General features: G+C 35.9%; 1 protein-coding gene across 1 annotated transcript in view; it reads right to left on the bottom strand.

The window, feature by feature from the left end:
- The window catches only part of UBR2 (ubiquitin protein ligase E3 component n-recognin 2), a 124,980-nt gene that overhangs the window by 64,780 nt on the left and 40,095 nt on the right, over positions 1 to 20,105 (bottom strand). Inside the window, 7 exon segments of the mRNA XM_006100547.3 lie at positions 4,866 to 4,964; positions 5,887 to 5,975; positions 6,367 to 6,474; positions 8,800 to 8,920; positions 11,363 to 11,425; positions 12,445 to 12,583; positions 15,037 to 15,167. Of these exon segments, the coding sequence (XP_006100609.1) occupies positions 4,866 to 4,964; positions 5,887 to 5,975; positions 6,367 to 6,474; positions 8,800 to 8,920; positions 11,363 to 11,425; positions 12,445 to 12,583; positions 15,037 to 15,167 (750 nt within the window).

The following is a 20,105-nucleotide window of genomic DNA, read 5'->3' as shown; positions in this document are numbered from 1 at the left end:
AATCACGTTGTTTATCCATATCTTCAGAAAAAAATCACTTCTACTGTTGTGGTAAACAACCGCTTCCCTATTTATAATGATCTGGCCCTCTAGCAACTTCAGCGAGAAATTATAGCTAATTTGCCTACAAACGTCAAGTGGTCATAATAATCTGGCCACTCAGAGTGTGTGTGTGTGTGTGTGTGTGTGTGTGTGTGTGTTCTATATATATCTATATCTATAGATATATATAATATAGATATAGATAGTTTTTGTTTTGTTTTGGAATGCATTTTTAAAAAAACAACAACTTTCACTTTAGGGTTCAGGGAAGATGGAATAGATGTACTTTTCTCTAGTCTTCCCACTAAGTACAACTAAAAACTCTGGACATTATATTCAAAAGTAACACCAAAGACTCTGAAAAGCAGGGAGAAGGTATACTGGCTAGGGACCTCAGAATCCAAGGAATGACATGGTGGAGTTCTTTGTTTTCACTTCATATATCCCAGAGCTGAAGAAGCTGACAATCTGCAAATACTAATGGGAACAGACTTAAAAAATTTCTTTTTAAAAATGCCCTGATAAAAGCCTGCTCTCTCTAGCCACAGGAAAGGAATAACTTAACAAAACAAAACTTTCAGATAATAACCCCTCCACTCTAGTCAACCACCACAGAAATAAATTGAGGCTCTATTCCCATTGACACCCACAAAAGCTGAGTGGAGAATCTAGACTTCTACTCTTAAGAGGCAGAAATGTGGTGTTTGACTACAATTAGGATGCATGTCATAACCTCCAGGGCAATGCTACTCAAAATATGGTCCACAGACCAGCAACCCAAAAACTGTTTGTTGCCAGTTGTGATGAGAAGATGGCAACAAGATAAAATCAACTACTTATAACTGTTCAGTTGACATTACTTTTCATATCAAGATTTTTCTTAAAAAAAATATTTTAAGGAGAGAAAGGAAGATATCGGGGGGGGGGGGGGATATATTGATTGGTTGCCTCCTGCATGCATTCCAGTTTTCTGGGGATCTAACCTGAAACCCAGGTATGTGCCCTTGATCTGGAATTGAACCTGAGACCCTTTGGTGTTCGGGCTGACCACTGAGCAATACCGGCTAGGGCAGGGGTGGGCAAACTTTTTGACTCGACGGCCACAATGGGTTCTTAAACTGGACCGGAGGGCCGGAACAAAAGCATGGATGGAGTGTTTGTGTGAACTAATATAAATTCAAAGTAAACATCATTACATAAAAGGGTATGATCTTTTTTTTTTTTTTAGTTTTATTCATTTCAAACGGGCCAGATCCGGCCCGCGGGCCGTAGTTTGCCCACGGCTGGGCTAGGGCCATAGCAAGATTTCTGCTGAAAGGAGTAATGTGTATTTCACATTCTGGTACAAATTGTTTATCTTTTCATAACTGACACTTTGAATAAAACTGCTCTAGAGAGACCCTTAAAAGTATTAAATGAATGTACAAGTAACAAATTAATAAAAGGAAAAATAAAAAATAAATATTTAATCCAAAAGAAGGTAAAAAAGGAGAGAAAAAGAAACAAGATAGGTGGGTTAAACAAAAAAAAATCATAAGGTGGTAAATATAAATCCAAATATATGGGTAATTATATTAAGTGTGCAGAAAACTAAAATATTGAGAATGTCAGATTAGATAAACAACAAAACCCAAATACATGCTTTTTATAAGCAATTCAACTTAAATATAAGGGTATAGAAACGTAAGAAATATAGCAATGGAAAATATACACTATGCAAACACTACCCAAAAGAAACCAGTTGATGCTATAATATCAGATACATTAGACTTCAAGGCCAGAACTATGGTTTGAGATGAAAAGATATAATCTATATATATAAAAGGCTAATATGCAAAGTGTCCCCTCGGGAGTTCGATCACTCGCTATGATGTGTGCTGACCACCAGAGGGCAGTGCAGAATGAAGGAAGGCCCCAGCTGGCAGCCGAGAGCCAGCAGCCGGGGAAGGGAGGCCCCGGCCGGCAGCCGGAAGGCCCCAATTGGCCCTGATTGCTGGCCAGGCCTAGGTACCCTAACTGTGCATAAATTTCATGCACCGGGCCTCTAGTTCATACATAAAAGGCTCAATTTGGAAAGTATAATTCCAAATTTGTATATATTCAATCAATCACACTGCTATAAGATATACAAAGCAACAAGAAGTAAAAGGAGAGAAATCAACAATCATTGTGGGAGATTATTAACATGCTTTGATAGCTCACAGAACAAGTAGATAAAAAAAGTGAGTATATAAAAGACTTACACAATGAAAATGAACAAACTTGACCTAAGTGACATATATAAATACTATGCCCAATAATAAGAGAATATTCTTTGCTTTCAAGTCCACATTGAATATTTACCAAAGCTGACAACATTCTGGGCCATAAAGTCAAGTCTCAACAAATTCCAAAGGACAAGAATCAGAGTATGTTCTCTAACCACAGTAAAATTAAGTTAGAAATTCATAACAAAATTATTAGAAAATGCCCAAATGTTTCAAAATTTAGCAATATACTTCTAAAAAGAATAATCACAAAGAAGAAAAAAATAGGTTAAAGAAGAAATCACAAAGGAACTTGGTTTTATGAACTAAATAATAAAAATATGACATAAAATTGTGGGATGCAGCTCAAAACATTGTTTAGATGGAAACTTAAGCCCTAAGTGCTTATCAGAAAAGAATGCTGAAAGTCATAATTGAAATATCTCAAGAAATAACAAAAAGAATGTTAGTCACCCTGAAAAGCAAAATGTTTTCACATTCCTGATCTCAGGGGAAAGCTTTTAATATTTCACCGTTACATAAAATGTTTGCTTTGGGTTTTTACTTTTTGTTTTGGCTTTAGATCCTTTATCAGATTAAAGACTTTCCCTTTCGTTCCTAGTTTGCTATGAGGTATTTTTATTTGTCTTAATTCATGAATAAGTGTTTAATTTTCATGAATTCAGGAAAAGCATTTGATACGATTTTTTCCCTCCTTTTTGTTTGTTAAATAAGGTGAATTATTTCAATTGATTTTTTTCAAATGTTATACTACTTCTGGTTGTGATGTATTACCTTTTTTAAAAAATGTTACTTGATTCAATTTGTGTGACCTCATTTGTGGTAATTTTCTTTTCTTAAAATTGCCTTGTTGGGTTTTGGTATAAAGATTACAGAGGACTCAATTAAATTGGCAAGTACATTCTCTTTCTCTGTCTTCAGAAAAACTTATGTAAGATAGATGTTATTTCTTTCTTAAATATTTAGAAGAATTCCCCAGTGCAGCCATTTTAGCCTAGGGATTTCTTTATGAGATTTTTATACTAATTAAAAATTTCAATTTGTTTTTTCTTTTCATAACTTGTGTTTTTTCTTGGGAATTTCATCTCATTTCATCTAAATTTCTAATTTTATTAAGTTGGTCCTCATTTTATTTTCTACTAGAGGCCCAGTGCACGAAATTCATGCGGGGGGGAGGGGGGGTTCCCTCAGCTCGGCCTGCACACTTTCCAATCTGGGACCCCTTGGGGGATGTCCAACTGCCTCTTGCAATCTGAGGCCGCTGGCTCCTAACCACTCGCCTGCCTGCCTGCCTGCTCGCCCCTAATTGCTCCCCTACCGGCCTGATCGCCCCTAACCGCCTCTGCCTCGCCCCACACCTGGGACCTAGGATTCCCTCCTCTGGCTGGTTGCAGGCACCCAGGACCTGGGCCGGCTTCGCCCGGGCCAGAGCCGCAGGTGCCCAGGACTGCGGGGCGGGCAGCTTGTCCCTCTCCCGGGCCAGGCACAGGTGTAGCCACTGGCGCCCGGGACTGCGGGGCAGGTGGCTTGTCCCTCTCCCGGGCCACAGCCTGGCTGGTCCACATTCCTCTCTCCTGAACTCATTTGTGCCTGGCTGGTCCCCATTCCTCTCTTGGGAGCTCATTTGTGCCTGGCTGGTCCCCATTCCCCTCTTGTGAGCTCATTTGTGCCTGGCTGGTCCCCATTCCTCTCGTGAGCTCATTTTGTGCCTGGCTAGTCCCCATTCCTCTTTCCCCAGTGTTAAGTGTCTGAGCCGTTATGGCGTGAAGGCGTGAGGACCATTTGCATATTTATTATATAGGAGTTACGGCGTGAAGGTGTGAGGACCATTTGCATATTAGCTCTTTATTATATAGGATTCAATATCTGTAAGATCTAGTTTTGTTGTCTTAATAGAGATCTATCCCTCTTTTCTGGTCTTTTCAAAGTACCAACTTTTGGTTGTTTTGATTTTTCTCTTTTGAACATCTCTTTTGAACATTTACTTTGTTTTATTAATTTCTGCTCATTATTTCCCCTTTCCTTCTTTTTTGTCATCATTGATTCTATTGCCTTATCTTAATAAGGGGAAGGGACTTCTCAAAATGTAAGATTATATACACAAGCTGTCTGTTTCTAATAGACTAATCAGCTTAATTTTAACTCCTCAGTTCAAAACCTCAGGGAAGTACTATGAGATAGTACAGATTAAGGTAAATTACTTTTTCTCTCCAGATTACATATTTGAGGATATGTTCTAGTATGGTTGAAGGTATCTGAAGTCTCATCACCCATTAATAAAATATTATTCTATTGAGGAACATACAGATCTTAGTTCTCTATTATTTTAAGGCTTTACTTTTAGTAATGGGAAACAAAAAAATTCTTCTTAGTCTTTCAGTACTTACAAGTGAAGGAACTGTGAATATCTGAACCGAGAGGTCTGCGACTGAAAACTCTCTGTCGTGGTCATCTGTCACATAATCACTCTGCAAACGCTCATAGTTCTATTAAGAAGGCAAAAAAAGGCAAGGAGTGCCAGCTATCAGTTACAAAGAAAAGGCAAGCACTACTCACCAGAGTAGGAGCGGTGAAGAACTGGACAGACAGAGCAGTCACGGACACTGCTCGCTCGTGATCATCCTCCATAAAATCTCTCTGCAACTGCTGGTAATTCTAAACAACAAGGGGGAGATTCACCTCTAATCCACATTGACCAAATGGTTAAGGATAATAATGAAAATTCAGTGCTGGAGGTGTCAATGAGATAACACTCACTGACACGTAAGAATGATAACTGGAATAATTTCTACTAAATAAAGTGTGTATAAATATTGACTCACTGGACAATCCGTTCAAACACAAATGGCAGTTTATGAGCTGAAACAGGAGTAATATCCTGGGATATAGTGGGGCTACACCATAGCGCTTAGCACCATCACTGATAAAACCAGACTGTATTACTTCTGGATGTATATCAGAATCACCTGATGGCTCTTTCAAAGTAAAAGTGCTCGGGCCCCATTCTTGGTGAATCTGCTTTAGCAGATTTGAGAATAGAACACAAACACATATATTTTGAAAAAACTTCCCAATGATTCTTACACACTTCCTTGGTTAAGAACACCTAATTTAGATAAATAATAAAAAGAAATAGCCGTTAGCTTAATCACATGCTGTTAAAAAGAAGAACAGAATTCAATAATATCAATAATCTAGAGTTCATGATTTTTAAATTACATCCATATATACACATGGTTTCAACTAAGATGAGATCTTCCTTGTATAAAATTTAATAGAAATAATACCATAATTCACAATAGGATAGGTTTAAATTTTCATTTATCGTTTCATATCATACATACAGTATAGATGGATATTCACATTACCATGGCAGACAATGAACAAGAAAAGCCTCACTGAATTTTATTCTATTGATAAAAGATAAAAAGATCATTTATGAAGTTTCTTAGAATTTAAAAGCAACACACTGACTTTAGCTGCCAATTTTACAAAGGCTAGATATAATCATGGGCAATAGTTACTCTGTATACAACCTGATGATTTTGTTAATCTTCAAGTCTGAGAAACGACTTACCTTTGCAAATCGAACAGCAAACAGTTTCTTGTATTTCAAATCCATAAGTAGACTGCTCATGAACAACTGATGATACACACTCCTAGCACCTTTTACAAAGGGAGCAGATATAAGAGAAGGATATATAAAACAAGCCAAAAATTACATTCCCCAATTTTTATATGGACAACTGTATTTTAAATCTCAAGAGCAAAACTACGTGTTCCTTACTGTAAAATATTTATAACCTGCTTCTTTAAAAAAAAAATAGGCTTTTCTAAATATAGTTTCTAACAAAATATAAAGGCTATTTAATTTGGGTCATGGACCCCAGAATCTGTTTGTTTTTTCCCAAAGAATAAGACTGCATATGCTAATTTGAAAAACCATACTTATTTAAATACTTTCCCAAATAAAAAAAATAAAAAAGAAGAAGAGAACTTAACATCCCAGTTACCTATATAGGTTCCTCTATACCTTAAAAGTAGTTAAGAGACTCACCTTTCCACAATTTGGAATCATTGAGCATCAATCTATCCACGAGAGAAGAATTTTCACCATCTGGCCCTTCTTGTAAACCAACTTGACATAAAATTCGGCGAAGGCCATCTTAAACAGGAAGAAAATTAGTCATGAAATAGTAACTTCCAATATTAAACTAAAATTTTAGTAAAAACGTTCAAATAAATCTATGAAGTTTTACATGTTCTTATTAAAGGTTAAACTAAATCAGAAAAAGTAAACATATTAACAATTTTATTAACATTTTCATAAAAAGGAGAAAAATTCCAAATCTTGCATTATACAGACTCTTATTCAGGAACATCAAAATATATGCCTATCAGAAAGGCAATGACCTCTTATGCTGTAAAGAATTTAAAGAGCAGCCCAGCTGGGGTTGCTCAGTGGTTGGAACATCATCCTGTGCACTGAAGGGTCTCAGGTTTGATTCCCAGTCAAGGGCATGCACTTGGGTTGCAGGTTCCATCCCTGGCCCCAGGACGCATGCAGGAGGCAACCAATTGATGTATCTCTCTTACATCAATGTTTCTCTCTCTCTCCAAATCCCCTCCTTCCCTCCTTCCCACTCTCTCTAAAAATCAATGGAAAAAATATCTTCAGGTGAGGATTAACAACAACTAAAGAATTTAAAGAGCAAAGAATACAAAAAAAAAAAACCCCATTGAAATAATCATAGTTCTTCAAACACCAATGTTAATTAAATCATATTATAGCAAAATTGTACTACCAATTAAAAGAAGGTATGACTTCAGTGCTGTAACATATACCAGTTCTTTTTATTAATGCCATGCGAAATGTTCATCATTAAACAAAAATTCACTGTGTCTGTGTACCTATCTATGTGGACCTACTATGTGACAGGCCCTGGAAAAATAATTCCTACATCCTCTAAATACTAAACTTAAAAAAAAGTTGCTCAAATATTGATATAAGCATTAACATAACCAAAACTTTACTACCTTTTTGTTTCATATTTTATAATTAAAATTACTATTTTCAGAATTCTACAAGCATGCAAATAATTAGAAAAAATAGAATTTTTACTATAGCACCTACTTGGCATAAAGGTATCCAATGCAAAACATCAAAACTTAAGAAATGAGGGTAAGAGCTCCGGCCAGGTAGCTCAGTTGATTGGAGCATCATCCCGTGCTCTAAAAGGTTGAGGGTTCGATTCCCAGTCAGGGCACGTACAGGAGGCAACTGATGGATGTTTCCCTCTCACATCTATGTTCCTCTTTCTCTCTCCCTTCTAAAACCAATAAACATAGCCCAGCTGGCATGGCTCAGTCATTAAGCATCGACGTATGAACCAGGAGGTCACGGTTCAATTCCAGTCAGGGTACAAGCCCAGGTTGTGGGCACAATCCCCAGTGGGGGCTTGTAGGAGGCAGCCAATCAATGATTCTCTCTCATCATTGATGTTTCTTTCTCTCTCTCTCTCTCTCTCTCTCTCTCTCTCTCTCTCTCTCTCTCTTCACCCCCCTTCCTCTCTGAAATCAATAAAAGTATAAAAAAATAAATCAATAAACATATCCTCAGGTGAGGATTAAAAAAATGAGATTAAGAAAAATAATTGGAAAGATATTTATAAGTCAAGCAAACATGTTCTCTTAAATATCCACACCTTGTTTTTTCACCTGTCAGTTCAGTGTGGCAATGCTCTTTTAAACAGCATTTCAATACATGTTTCAGAAATTTTCTTTATAGTAATACATATCAGAATGTCACTTATCCAAACCTCCTCTCTTGCCTGAAGAACAGTATGTAGATAGCTCCCATCTATTCCTGTTTTACTCTTTAATGTTATACACCAAACTTGTATTTTTGGCATTGAACAGAGGGCTCTAATTCTGTTACCATTACATCAAAAAGATTATCTAATTTGTATACTGTGGAAAAACAAAAAACTAAATTAGTAACTTCAAATTTGCAAATTTTCACAGTTGCAAATTACTGGTAACCAAAAGTTGCAGGAGTTAAAACAAAGATATCAAGATTGGTGTATTATCCTTTAAACTGCTAACCATTTAGGTTTTATTCACAGTAGCATTTTCCAGCTTGCTAAGTGAGAGAGTTCCACAGGCACTCCTTTTTTTAAAAAAAAGGTTCTTTATTAAGTTGTGAGAGTGAGATTTCATTAGCATATTAAAGTCATTTATAATTGTTAAAACACATGTGTCCTGCATTAATTTAAACACAAAATCCTTTGTATGCATATAAAAAGAATCCTGTGGATCAAAATTTGGGAAACAAAGGTTTTTCTGTGCATAAAGATATTCTGAGATGGTATTTTAAAATGTGAAATTAAAGCAAAAAATTCTTTCACTTGGTATTTTTTTCAAAACAGTTTTGCAAGGGCACACATGAGCTCATTTTTCAGTCAAGTAGCACCAGTTTTTATGAACCTACCTGAATATCCAATAATGCTTCCCAGCCAAGACAAAAGTTTCAAACCAAAATTCTGATGCGCAACAATAGACGAATGCATAACTTGAACTTTAAGTGGCTTTGTCTGTCTACTGGTATTCCTCTTAAAAAGAAATGGCAGGATGAAAAAACAAACTTAAAAAGGCTATTTTATAGGAAAAAAGTTAATATTTTTATTTCATATAACGACAAACTCTTATTTTATTTTGTTTATATTAACCATCCTAATGGGTATGAAGTGGTATCTCATTGTGGTTTTTATTTGCATTTCCCTAAGGATTAGTAATGTTGAGCATGTTTTCATGTGCTTATTGGCAATTTGTATTTTTTTTTGTAGAAATGTCTCTTTAGGCCATCACAACTTTTTATTTAACATGTCCCCCTTCACTTCTGTTTAAACCATTTCTTGCCTCCCATTTAATCCCATCTCCATAACCTACATCAACACAGTAGATCTTTGCAAAGTTTCTCCATCTACACATATTACATATGTATACATTAAAAAAGATTTTTGATTTATAAAACTGGGATACTATATATACTCTTGTGCATCTTTGTGTTAACTGATATTTTTGGTTAATGACTCAATATTCTGTCGTGTGGATTTATTCAAACATCCTCTAGACAAGGGCAATCATATTCCATGTGTTTTTAGTCTTCCGTGACTACAAAAAAAGCAGTACTAAGGATCTTTGTACACACACTTACTGGTATTTATATTCTATGGGATAAATTGCTAGAAGTAAAACTTTAATAGATGCTACACTGTTTTCCAAAAATGCTGTTGCAATTTCTTTTTATACAAGTATTCCTATTCTCTGCCAGCAAGATATTTTATCACTCTAATTTCTCCATTCTGTTGGGTATGAAATTTCCCTGTCATTTCACTGATGACTGCTGCGTTTGAGTCTTGTTTCATATATGTAGACCACCTACATTTTCTCTGTTGTGATTACTTTTTTCTATCTTATGAGCATTTTTCTACCTTATTTGTTCCCTACTTGATAATCTATGAGTGCTGTTTATCATAAACATTAAATGTCTACCCTATTTTAGAAATAATTTTTCTAAATCTACTATTTGTCTACTGATTTTGTTTATGGAATATTTTGCAATGCAATTTTTTAAAAATATTTTTTTATTGATTTCAGAGAGGAAGGGAGAGGGAGAGATGGAAACATCAATGATGAGAGAATCATTGATTGGCTGCCTCCTGCATGCCCCTACTGGGAATTGAGCCTGCAACCCGGGAATGTGCTCTTGACGGAATCGAACCCAGGATCCTTCAGTCCGCAGGCCAATGCTCTATCCACTGAGCCAAACCGGCCAGAGCTGCAATTTTTTTATGTAGTAAAAATAAAATGTTTCTTTCCTAACTCCATTGGGTTCTAGTCTTAGTTAAGAATATCTTTCGCCCTAGCTAGTTTGGCTTATTGGATGGAGGATTGGCCTACAGACTGAAGGGTCCCGGGCTCAATTCTGCTCAAGGGCACAAGCCCGGGTTGCGGGCTCGATCCCCAGTAGGTGGCGAGCAGGAGGCAGCCGAACAATTGTTCTCTCTCATCATTGATGAGTCTCTCTCTCTCCCTCTCCCTTCCTCTCTGAAATCAGTAAAAATAAAATTAAAAAAAAGAAAAAGAAAAGAAGCAGCTCTCCTTCTCCCTTAAAATGTACCTGGGGTTTTCTAGATTTTCCTCATATTAGTATCTATTTCTAGACTTTCTATTTTATATTATGAATGTATCTATGCAAACACCACCAGAGATTACAAGCACTAATATTTTTTAAAAAGAAAATATTTAGAAGATAAAGTATAAAGGTATGCATGAGAAAATAAATTCATAGAAATAATTATATCCAGGGAAAAAGTAAGGGGAATGGGATTAAGGGATAAGACAGGGGCCACTATACTATTTTATTTATTTAAAATAAATATAAAAAATGTATATAATGAGGACACACAGGTGTTCATCATATTATCTCTATTTGTATCTGTACATTAAAAACATTTCACAATAAATAAAATTATTTTTAAAAAGGAGTTTTGCATAAAATGGAGTTACATGGAATAGTTAAAAACAATAAATGCTAACTTTTAAAATAAATTTAAATGTGGGGATGCTTTCTTTTAGAGAAATAATACATGTAACAAATGCTATTAAGATGTGCAGCATACCTTGCTATAAGATACCAAGAAACAACTTCCCTTGAATTCTAATCTTGGTGCTAAAGGCCAGTTTAATTCTTAAAAAGTAACGTGAAACCCTATCAAAAACAAAACAAGACAAAAAGCAAAAAACTTTCTAGAGATGTCGATGTCTCTGATGAAATAAGAAGGCAGAAAATATGTATCATCTAAACATTCATTTTCTATATTAATCTTACACAGCTTTAAAAAATTAGATAAAGCAATAATGCAATGCTCAAGAAACTTATCCTCAAATGTAATTTTTGGCTGATGTTGGCTTTACATTAATGAAGGAAGAAAAATGTTTTTGTAAATGCCAAAATATGAAACTAGCAGACATGTCTTAAAATTACTTACCACAATTACTGATTTTGCTTGCTCACAATATGCGAAGTCTCCATATCGAACAGACCTACGTCCCTATAAACAAAGATATTTACAATTAACTTGTGAAAATATTATATTCAGTATTAATAACTTTTGAATCAGGAAACAAATAAACATATTTGAGCATACAACAACTCTGGTCAATTTTTAATATTTATAACATTCATTCTATTCATTGATAAAAAGTAAATGAAGCCGAAACCGGTTTGGCTCAGTGGATAGAGCGTCGGCCTGCGGACTGAAGGGTCCCAGGTTCGATTCCGGTCAAGGGCATGTACCTGGGTTGTGGGCACATCCCCAGTGGGGGATGTGCAGGAGGCAGCTGATCGATGTTTCTCTCTCATCGATGTTTCTAACTCTCTATCTCTCTCCCTTCCTCTCTGTAAAATATCAATAAAATATATTTAAAAAAAAAAGTAAATGAAAATACTTTCCTTCAAAGCTATCCCAACATTTTTTTTTTTGTTTAAAGTATTACATGTCTCCTTTTACCCGAATTGACACCCCCCCCCCCCCCCGCAACTCCTACCCCTGAGAGCAAGCCCCCACCGCCCCAGTGTCTGTGTCCATTGGTTATGCTAATATGTATGCATACAAGTCCTTTGGTTGATCTCTAACCCCTGTATCCCAACATTTTCAAGGCATTAATAAATATATTTTCTTGAATAAAGCAACATTTATTCTTTTAGGCTGCTGTAATTTCTTTTTTTAACCAGCTTTAACCAAAACAGTTTATTTAGGATCATGGAGGGAAATATTGTTAGTGTTTCTCTCTGGAGATACAGAATAGTGCTTGGGCTTCTATAATTTTTATTTTCATAACTGAAGATTTTGAATCACTGGGTAGAATGAGGATAACTGTATCTACGTATATTTTATCCTAAACTTCTTATCTAACAATAATTTATAGTTATACCCAATATAAATTTGGGCCAATATTTAAATGAAGTTTAAAAAATAGCTGACACTTATATACCTAATTCTATATAACTTATCTGTGTAAAAGTTCTATTTTATTATGTGACATCAATTTAATAAAAAAAATTACTTACATCTCGATCTACTGTAGTTGCAAAGCCAATGGCTTCTTTTTGTGTACAGTTAACAGCTTTCTGAAGAGTATAAATAACTTGTTCGTAGGTATGAACCTCATCATTAAACAGCATGCAATAGTAGGTGTCAGTCTTCTCTCTGTGGGATCAAATATTGATGATACATTATTTATTTGCATATTCCTTGCTCTAGGCTAATTTACAAAGAGCATACTCTGTTCTAGGGAATGTGCTAGGTACTAACTACACCAGTCATCCATGGTCCCCATGCTCTGACACTACTATCTGGTGAGGAAGATAGATATTGGACATATAATTCTATGTGAACTGCTTTTATTGACGTTAGGATGCTAGAGCAGGGTAAAACAGGTCTGGGAGCTCAAAGAGGAACTGCCAGAGAAGTAATCTGAGACCTGAAGTCACAATTGGCTATCAGTGGCTCTTAAAAGGGAATAATTCTCCTCCACCCCCCACAGTCGACCATTTGACAATGTCTGTAAACAATTCTGGTTATCATGATTAGGACGGGAGTGCCACTAGCATCTAGTCGCAGCGGTTCTCAACCTGTGGGTCGCGAAAATGAAAATACATCCTACATATCAGATATTTACATTACGATTCATAACAGTAGCAAAATTATAGTTATGAAGTTAGCAACGAAAATAATTTTATGGTTGGGGGTCACCACAACATGAGGAACTGTATTAAAGGGTCGCGGCATTAGGAAGATTGAGAATCACTGATGGGTAGGGCCAGAGATGCTGCTAATTATTCTACAATCCACTGGACAGTCCCCATAATAAAGAATTAATCTGACTTCAACTGCCAGCAGTGCTATGATTGAGAAACCCTGGGCTAGAGGAAGGTGTAAGCAAAGGCCACGAAGTGGTGAAGGTAAATATCAGGATCTGGAGCACAGAGAAGAAGGGGGAGATTAATCTGGAAAGAGGCAGAAATCTAAAAAACTTTCTAATTAATTTGATTATGCCATCCTAAGGGCAATCAAGAATTTGAATAGGAGATATGGTCAGTTTGCCTTACAGTGTGGAAAATGAACCGTGAGGGACAAGAGTGGATATGGCAATCCAGTTAGGAAGGCCATATTGTCCAAAAATGAAATTAATGTAATTTAGACTATGATAGTAGTAATGGAGATGAAGAGTAGAAAATTTTGATAGAAGGAATGCTATTTACTAAGAAGCGAAAACAGTACAAAGAAGCAAGATTCTTTTCTCTTCTATGCTGGTATCCTGAACTTAAAAATGAACACCCCCTCCCCCCCCCCGCAAAAAAAAAAACACCTCTTCTATTCTCTTAGATCAGGGGTCCTCAAACTACGGCCCACGGGCCACATGCAAATACAAATATTGTATTTGTTCCCATTTTGTTTTTTTACTTCAAAATAAGATATGTGCAGTGTGCATAGGAATTTGTTCATAGTTTTTTTTTTTAACTATAGTCCGGCCCTCCAACGGTCTGAGGGACAGTGAACTGGCCCCCTGTTTAAAAAGTTTGAGGACCCCTGTCTTAGATCAATGAATGGTTCCCAACTTGAAGTACATGAAGATAAAGTCATGAGGTACTAATTCATTTTCAACATTTTATTAAAACACTTAACCCGCAACTAATTATCTGAATCACTGTTGAGAAAACAAAAAAGAACTAACACCAATGTCCTTCAGACTCTCATTCCATCCAACTTGTATTCAACTTTAACTATGAAAACAATTCTGACAGCTTGGTTAGAGTTAAAAGTAGAAGAGAAGACTGCCTAAGGCAAGCACACTCACAGAAAAAGCAAGCCTTTAGCCGTAATAGAGCTACGGCAGAATACAGTTTCCGGTCACAAGTCTGTGACCTCCTCAATAATCTAAGTACAAATGGTAAATATGTTAGATGTACACTAAAGAAGCTCAAAGTGTGGAATATATTCTATAAAATTTTAGAATAAAAATGAGTTTGAGCATTTAGTCAAACCAGAAAACTCACATCAAAGAGCTCATTTCCTAATCTTACCTGACAGACAAATAAAAGGAATTGTAGAATTAACTTACCAGTTTTACCACACAAAGAAGAGAAAATTGCTTATGCCCGAGCTTTGACATAGCTTAAATATGGCTATAAACCAACTAAACCAACCAACCAACCAACAGGGAGAAACTGCTACCAATTAAGAGGATCACACATATTTTAAAAGTATAAAATCAAGATTACTGTTCTGCTGAAAATTAATTATTGCAAAAGAAAAGATTATGTTCTATCCTAGCTATATTAAAAGTTAACATGAGCTGCCGAAACTGGTTTGGCTCAGTGGATAGAGCGTCGGCTGCGGACTGAAGGGTCCCGGGTTCGATTCCGGTCGGGGGCGTGTGCCTGCATTGCGGGCACATCCCCGGTGGGAGATGTGCAGGAGGCGGCTGATCGATGTTTCTCTCTCATCGATGTTTCTGACTCTCTATCTCTCTCCCTTCCTCTCTGTAAAAAATCAATAAAATATTTTAAAAAAAAAGTTAACATGAGGAATTAGAAGAAAAATGGTTAAAACTGAGTGTGAGGAAATACAAATACAAAAAAATAAATGGTTGTACTTACACCATCTCTAAATCTGCTGGTAATTCACTTTCTTTTTCCCAGGTTAATATCTCTACTGCATAATGAAACATAATAGCAAAAATATTGTAAGTTCTTGTTATCACATCTTCTGGTAAATGAATGAGAGGATCCTGAAAAAAGAACAGAAAAAGAAAATGCAATTTTGTTAAATGCACATTAATTTTCCTCTTTCCCATTCTGCCTCCACCTCTCAAAATATTACTGTAAAAAGCTGACTGATTTTTCAGCTTAAGCTTCTCTTCAATTTGATCGTATATATTACATTCTACCAAATCAAGCTTCCTAAAATGTTTTATTAAATTATAATCCCAATTCTGAAATCAATTGAACCAGAATATTCAATGGCACTCCAATGTCTAATGAATAAATCTAAAAACTTTAGAATGACATTCCAGGATCTTTAAAACCTAACACCAAACCATCTTTATAGCTTCCTAATCCCTAATTTCCAGAATAAACAAAGGAATTTATCCAAGGACAGAAAACAAATTTAGTTTTACAGGATAAAGAAGAACCTGATTTTGAGGATTACGAAGATGAGAAGTCAACAAGGTCAGAAAATTGCTTTGATGTTATAAAAATCACTCACAGGTTGTGTATGCATGTAACAGGTTACTTCCTTCTTTAGATTTAACAGTAAGTTACTAAATTTCTAGGTTAATGTAAAAAAATATTTCTATAAACATATATGTACTAAGTTTATCATGGTATCTTTCAGTCATGGTTGGCAAAATGTTTTTAATCTTAATGTTTTATCTTAAATCTAAACACATTATTTAGCTTAATGGCTAAATAGTGTTATATTCATGTCTCAAATAAAAGATTAGTATGTTCTAACATCACGGAATGAGAATCAGCACATTCTTGCAAATACACATAAGGCTACACAAAGATAAGCCTAGTGGAACTGATATAAAACAGATGGAGATGGGAGATAAAAAGAATGGAGGGAAAAGGACAAAAAGGACAAAGATTCCTAGGACTTGAAGAATGTAAGAAAAAGTAAAAAAAAAGTAAGGAAAGTCCTGGCCAACTTGCATCTGTTGGTTGGAGTGTTGTCAGTACATCAAAATGCCGTGGGTTTGAATCCCAGGCAGGACACATTACCCAGGTTGTGGATTTGATCCAGGATTGGGGCAGGTGCAGTACGCAACCAATCAATATTTCTCTCTCCCTCTTTCAAAAAGAAAAAATATTTTTGAGGTCTTACTTTTTACCTCTATTTCTTCTCAACAGGCTGCTTTTTATTTTATTTTTATTTTTGTTAATCCTCACCTGAGGATATTTTTCCAATGATTTTTAGAGAGGGTGGAAGGGAGGGGGAGAGACTGCAACTGAGGTACATGCCCTTTGACTGGAATCGAATCTGGGACCCTTCAGCCCGCAGGCTTACACTCTATCCACTAAGCCAAATGGGCTAGGGCTCAACAGGCTGCTTTTTATGTCTCAAAAAAAAAAATCTTTTTTTATCCTACTGGCAAGGGTTACTACTATTTCTTATAAAGACTTTAGAAACTGTTAACATATTGCAACCACCTGTACAAAAAGGAACTAGAACTGGTACCTCCTGCAGATTCAATAAAGAGTGGATATTAGTGAAAATATGAGCCTCGAACTACACCAAAATAGAAAATAGAACCTTAAAAATAGTATCTTACTATATAGTCACTCCTTTTCTTACAATTCTGTCCCATAACATTTAGAAGATTGAAGAATTACAATAAACAGGATTCATAAAAATTAAATGATCCTGGGAAAGAAACAACTGCCAATTCTTGAGAATCCAAGCCAGTAGTACCCAAACTCTGTTCTGCAAAATCCCAGGGCCTGGTAGAGCTGTTTCCTATTTAAATTACACATCAATTGCCCTAGCTGGTGTGGCTCAGTGGACAGAGCGTTGGTCTGAGGACTGAAGGGTCCTGGGTTCAATTCCAGTCAAGGGCACATGCCCAGGTTGCGGGCTCCATCCCCAAGTAGGGGGCATGCAGGAGGCAGCCGATCAATGATTCTCTCTTCGTTGATGTTTCTATCTCTCTCTCTCCCACTTCCTTCCTCTCTGAAATCAATAAACATATATATATTTTAAAAAGTGTTATATTACATATTAGGAATCACCAACTGGTAATTTTGTTGCTACATTAACCCCGTTTGAGGCAGGCCAAAGAATATAGATTCCTGTGCTATCTTTGTATGCATATGTTATCTTCTTGTAAAATGGTCACTGAGTAAGAATTATTTTTGCAGTGAAGAGATGCTAGGCTGTGTAAATCTACTCATATGTACAATGGTAAACTAAAGGTTAGGAAAGATTTCTGCTCAAAGTGCTCGTATCGTAACATTAATCAGCTAGAATGAGTAAATAAATGACCATCTTATCCTATGTTGTATTATCAACTATCATTAATAATTACAGTTCTTTGATTATATTTATGTTAGAGAATGCAAACCTTTATGAATCAACTTTGAATTACTCTTCTTTCAAACTAAAAGAATGCGAGAGGCATACCTCTACCATCAAAAATGTTATCTGTGGTTATTTCTGAGGGTAGTGGAAATTACGGAAAATTTTCATCTTTTATGTAATACACTTCTATAATGTTTAAATTTTTAAAATGTAAACATGTATTATAATAGTTTAACTATTTTCATATGTAAATAAGGCATGAATGAAGATTTTCTCCATACCACCCAACTAAAACTAGAAACAAACTAGAATTATCTTTCTTTTTTTTTTACAGACTAGTTTTTAAAATTTTGTTTGTTTTTTTAACTTGATTTTTAGAGAAAGAGGAAGGAAGAGAGACACATCGATGTGAGAGCAGAATATACACCAGTTGCCTCCCGCATGACCCCCACTGGGGATCAAGCCCGCAACCTGGACATGTGCCCTGACCCAGAATTGAACCAGCAACTTTTCAGTGCATGGGATGACCCCCAACCAACTGAACCACACCGGCCAGGACTGAATGATCTTTCTTTTCTTTTTTTTGTTAATCCTCATCCGAGGATATTTTTCCATTGATTTTTAGGGAAAATGGAAGAGAGAGGGAAAGACAGAAAGAAACATTGATATGAGAGAATCACATCGATTGGTTGCCTCCTGCACGAGCCCTGACCAGGGCTCAGGTCAGGGAGGAGCCTGCAACCAACGTATGTACCCTTTACCGGAATTAACCCTTTGGTCCACAGACTGTCACTCTATCCACTGAGCCAAATCGGCTAGGGCCTGAATAATCTTTCTTAACAAGTAAATATACATTTCAACTTATAAAAAATAAAGTCATTAATAATACCACTTTTATCTGTCTTATTTTTGTAATTTTAAAAATGAGAATCTTATTTAAAATAGCAATTCCACTGCTAAAAATGTTTTAAAAAACCAGTATAAGGTACTGTCAAAAAAGTTCCATTACTGGAGCCTATACTACCTAAGTTTAAAGCACTGCTCCAGCACTTACTGTGTGGGACACTTGGATCAAGTTTCTTAATCTCTCTTAAAACTCAAGCTTCTGCAGATATAGAATATTGGTACCAGCAATATTTACCTTATATGGCTGTTCTCAGAACTAAATGAGATAAACCAAGTATAGTACTTAGCATAATATTTAGCTATTAATAATTACTAATCTGCATTTGCTCTGGCTGGTGTGGATCAGTGGTTAGAGCATTGGCCAGTGCACCAAAGGGTTTTGGGTTGGATTCCTGGTCAACCCAACATATTGGGTTGCAGGTTCAATCCGGCTTGGTCAGGCACATGCAGGAGGCAACCAATCAATGTATCTCTAAAATCAATGGGAAAAATATCCTTGGGTGAGGATATTAACAAAAAACAAAAACAAAGCAAACAACAAAAGATCACTAATCTGCATTCTAATGAGATGAGAGCAGCAAAGTGAAAATTTTAGATTGAAAAGTATTTGCTGAGGTTGCTCATTCAGTTAATATTTGTTATTGAATTAAATTTTGTTCCAAAAAGTATTTACAGCAACTGAAGAATATAAGCAGTATAATAGAATTGAAAAATAGATATACAAAGCAGGTAAAGTGAAAAATAAAGGTAGGAAAATAAACTGAAGTCAAGATAATACCTATTTATAAATTGAGATAATAAGTTTTCATATAGCTACTAAAGACAGGCTCTATTTCCAAACATTTTGGCTCTGTTTTCCAGATGCCTCAACAAAAGGAAACATAATCAATTATCAGGTTCAAACCAAGAGAAACATAGCATTTCCTAATGCAGAGATCTAAGAGAAATTTGGTATGAGACTTATGAAGATCAACAAAGGAGACACTACATAGTAGGTTATATAGTATGTGGTAGGTCTCAACTAGAAGAGGTACTATGCCACCAGCCTCCTGACTTACCCTCCACACCCAAGCATGGGAGATGGCATTTAGTGAGTGGGAATCAGGTATAATAAACAAAACGCTTCTACTAGTGTATACCTGGTGTCAGAAAACCTTTTCTGTGAAGAGTCAGTAAGTACTTTAGTTGTTGCAGGCTACAGAGTTCTCTGTCTTAGCTACTCAATTTTGCTACTGTAGAAAAAAAGCAGCTATAGATCATACATCAACAATTAAGTGTCACTGTGTGCTAATAAAATTTCATTTATGGACACTGAAATTTGAATTTCATAACATTTTCACATGCCACAAAATACTATCCTATTGATTTTTTCAACTATTTAAAAATAGAAAAACTACTAGAGGCCCAGTGCACCGGGCCACTAGTCTTTCTATCTTACCTTATAATCTTATCCCTGAAGACCTCATTTCTCTTAACTGAATTCTTAAATAGGAATTAAGTGGTAGAGTCCAGAGGTTTTATTCTCTGTCAAGTTTCTGTGGAGTATATATTCTCTAGGCAGGGCCATGTAGCTTCAGCCAGGCAAGTGACCTTGCTGTTATATTCAAGAAATTACCCAAAGTCTGCACTTTTTGATAGCTACCCTACTAAAATATGAGGATAAAGCCAACAGAGCAACTGCAGGCAGATTCATAATTTTTCTTAGAAAACTCTTTTAAGCCTACTTTAAAACAGATAA

The sequence above is a fragment of the Myotis lucifugus genome, unplaced genomic scaffold (assembly GCF_000147115.1).
Source record: "Myotis lucifugus unplaced genomic scaffold, Myoluc2.0 scaffold_318, whole genome shotgun sequence".
Lineage (NCBI taxonomy): Eukaryota > Metazoa > Chordata > Mammalia > Chiroptera > Vespertilionidae > Myotis > Myotis lucifugus.
Note: the sequence above shows the minus strand (reverse complement) of the source record. Positions and strands in the feature narration are given on the sequence as shown.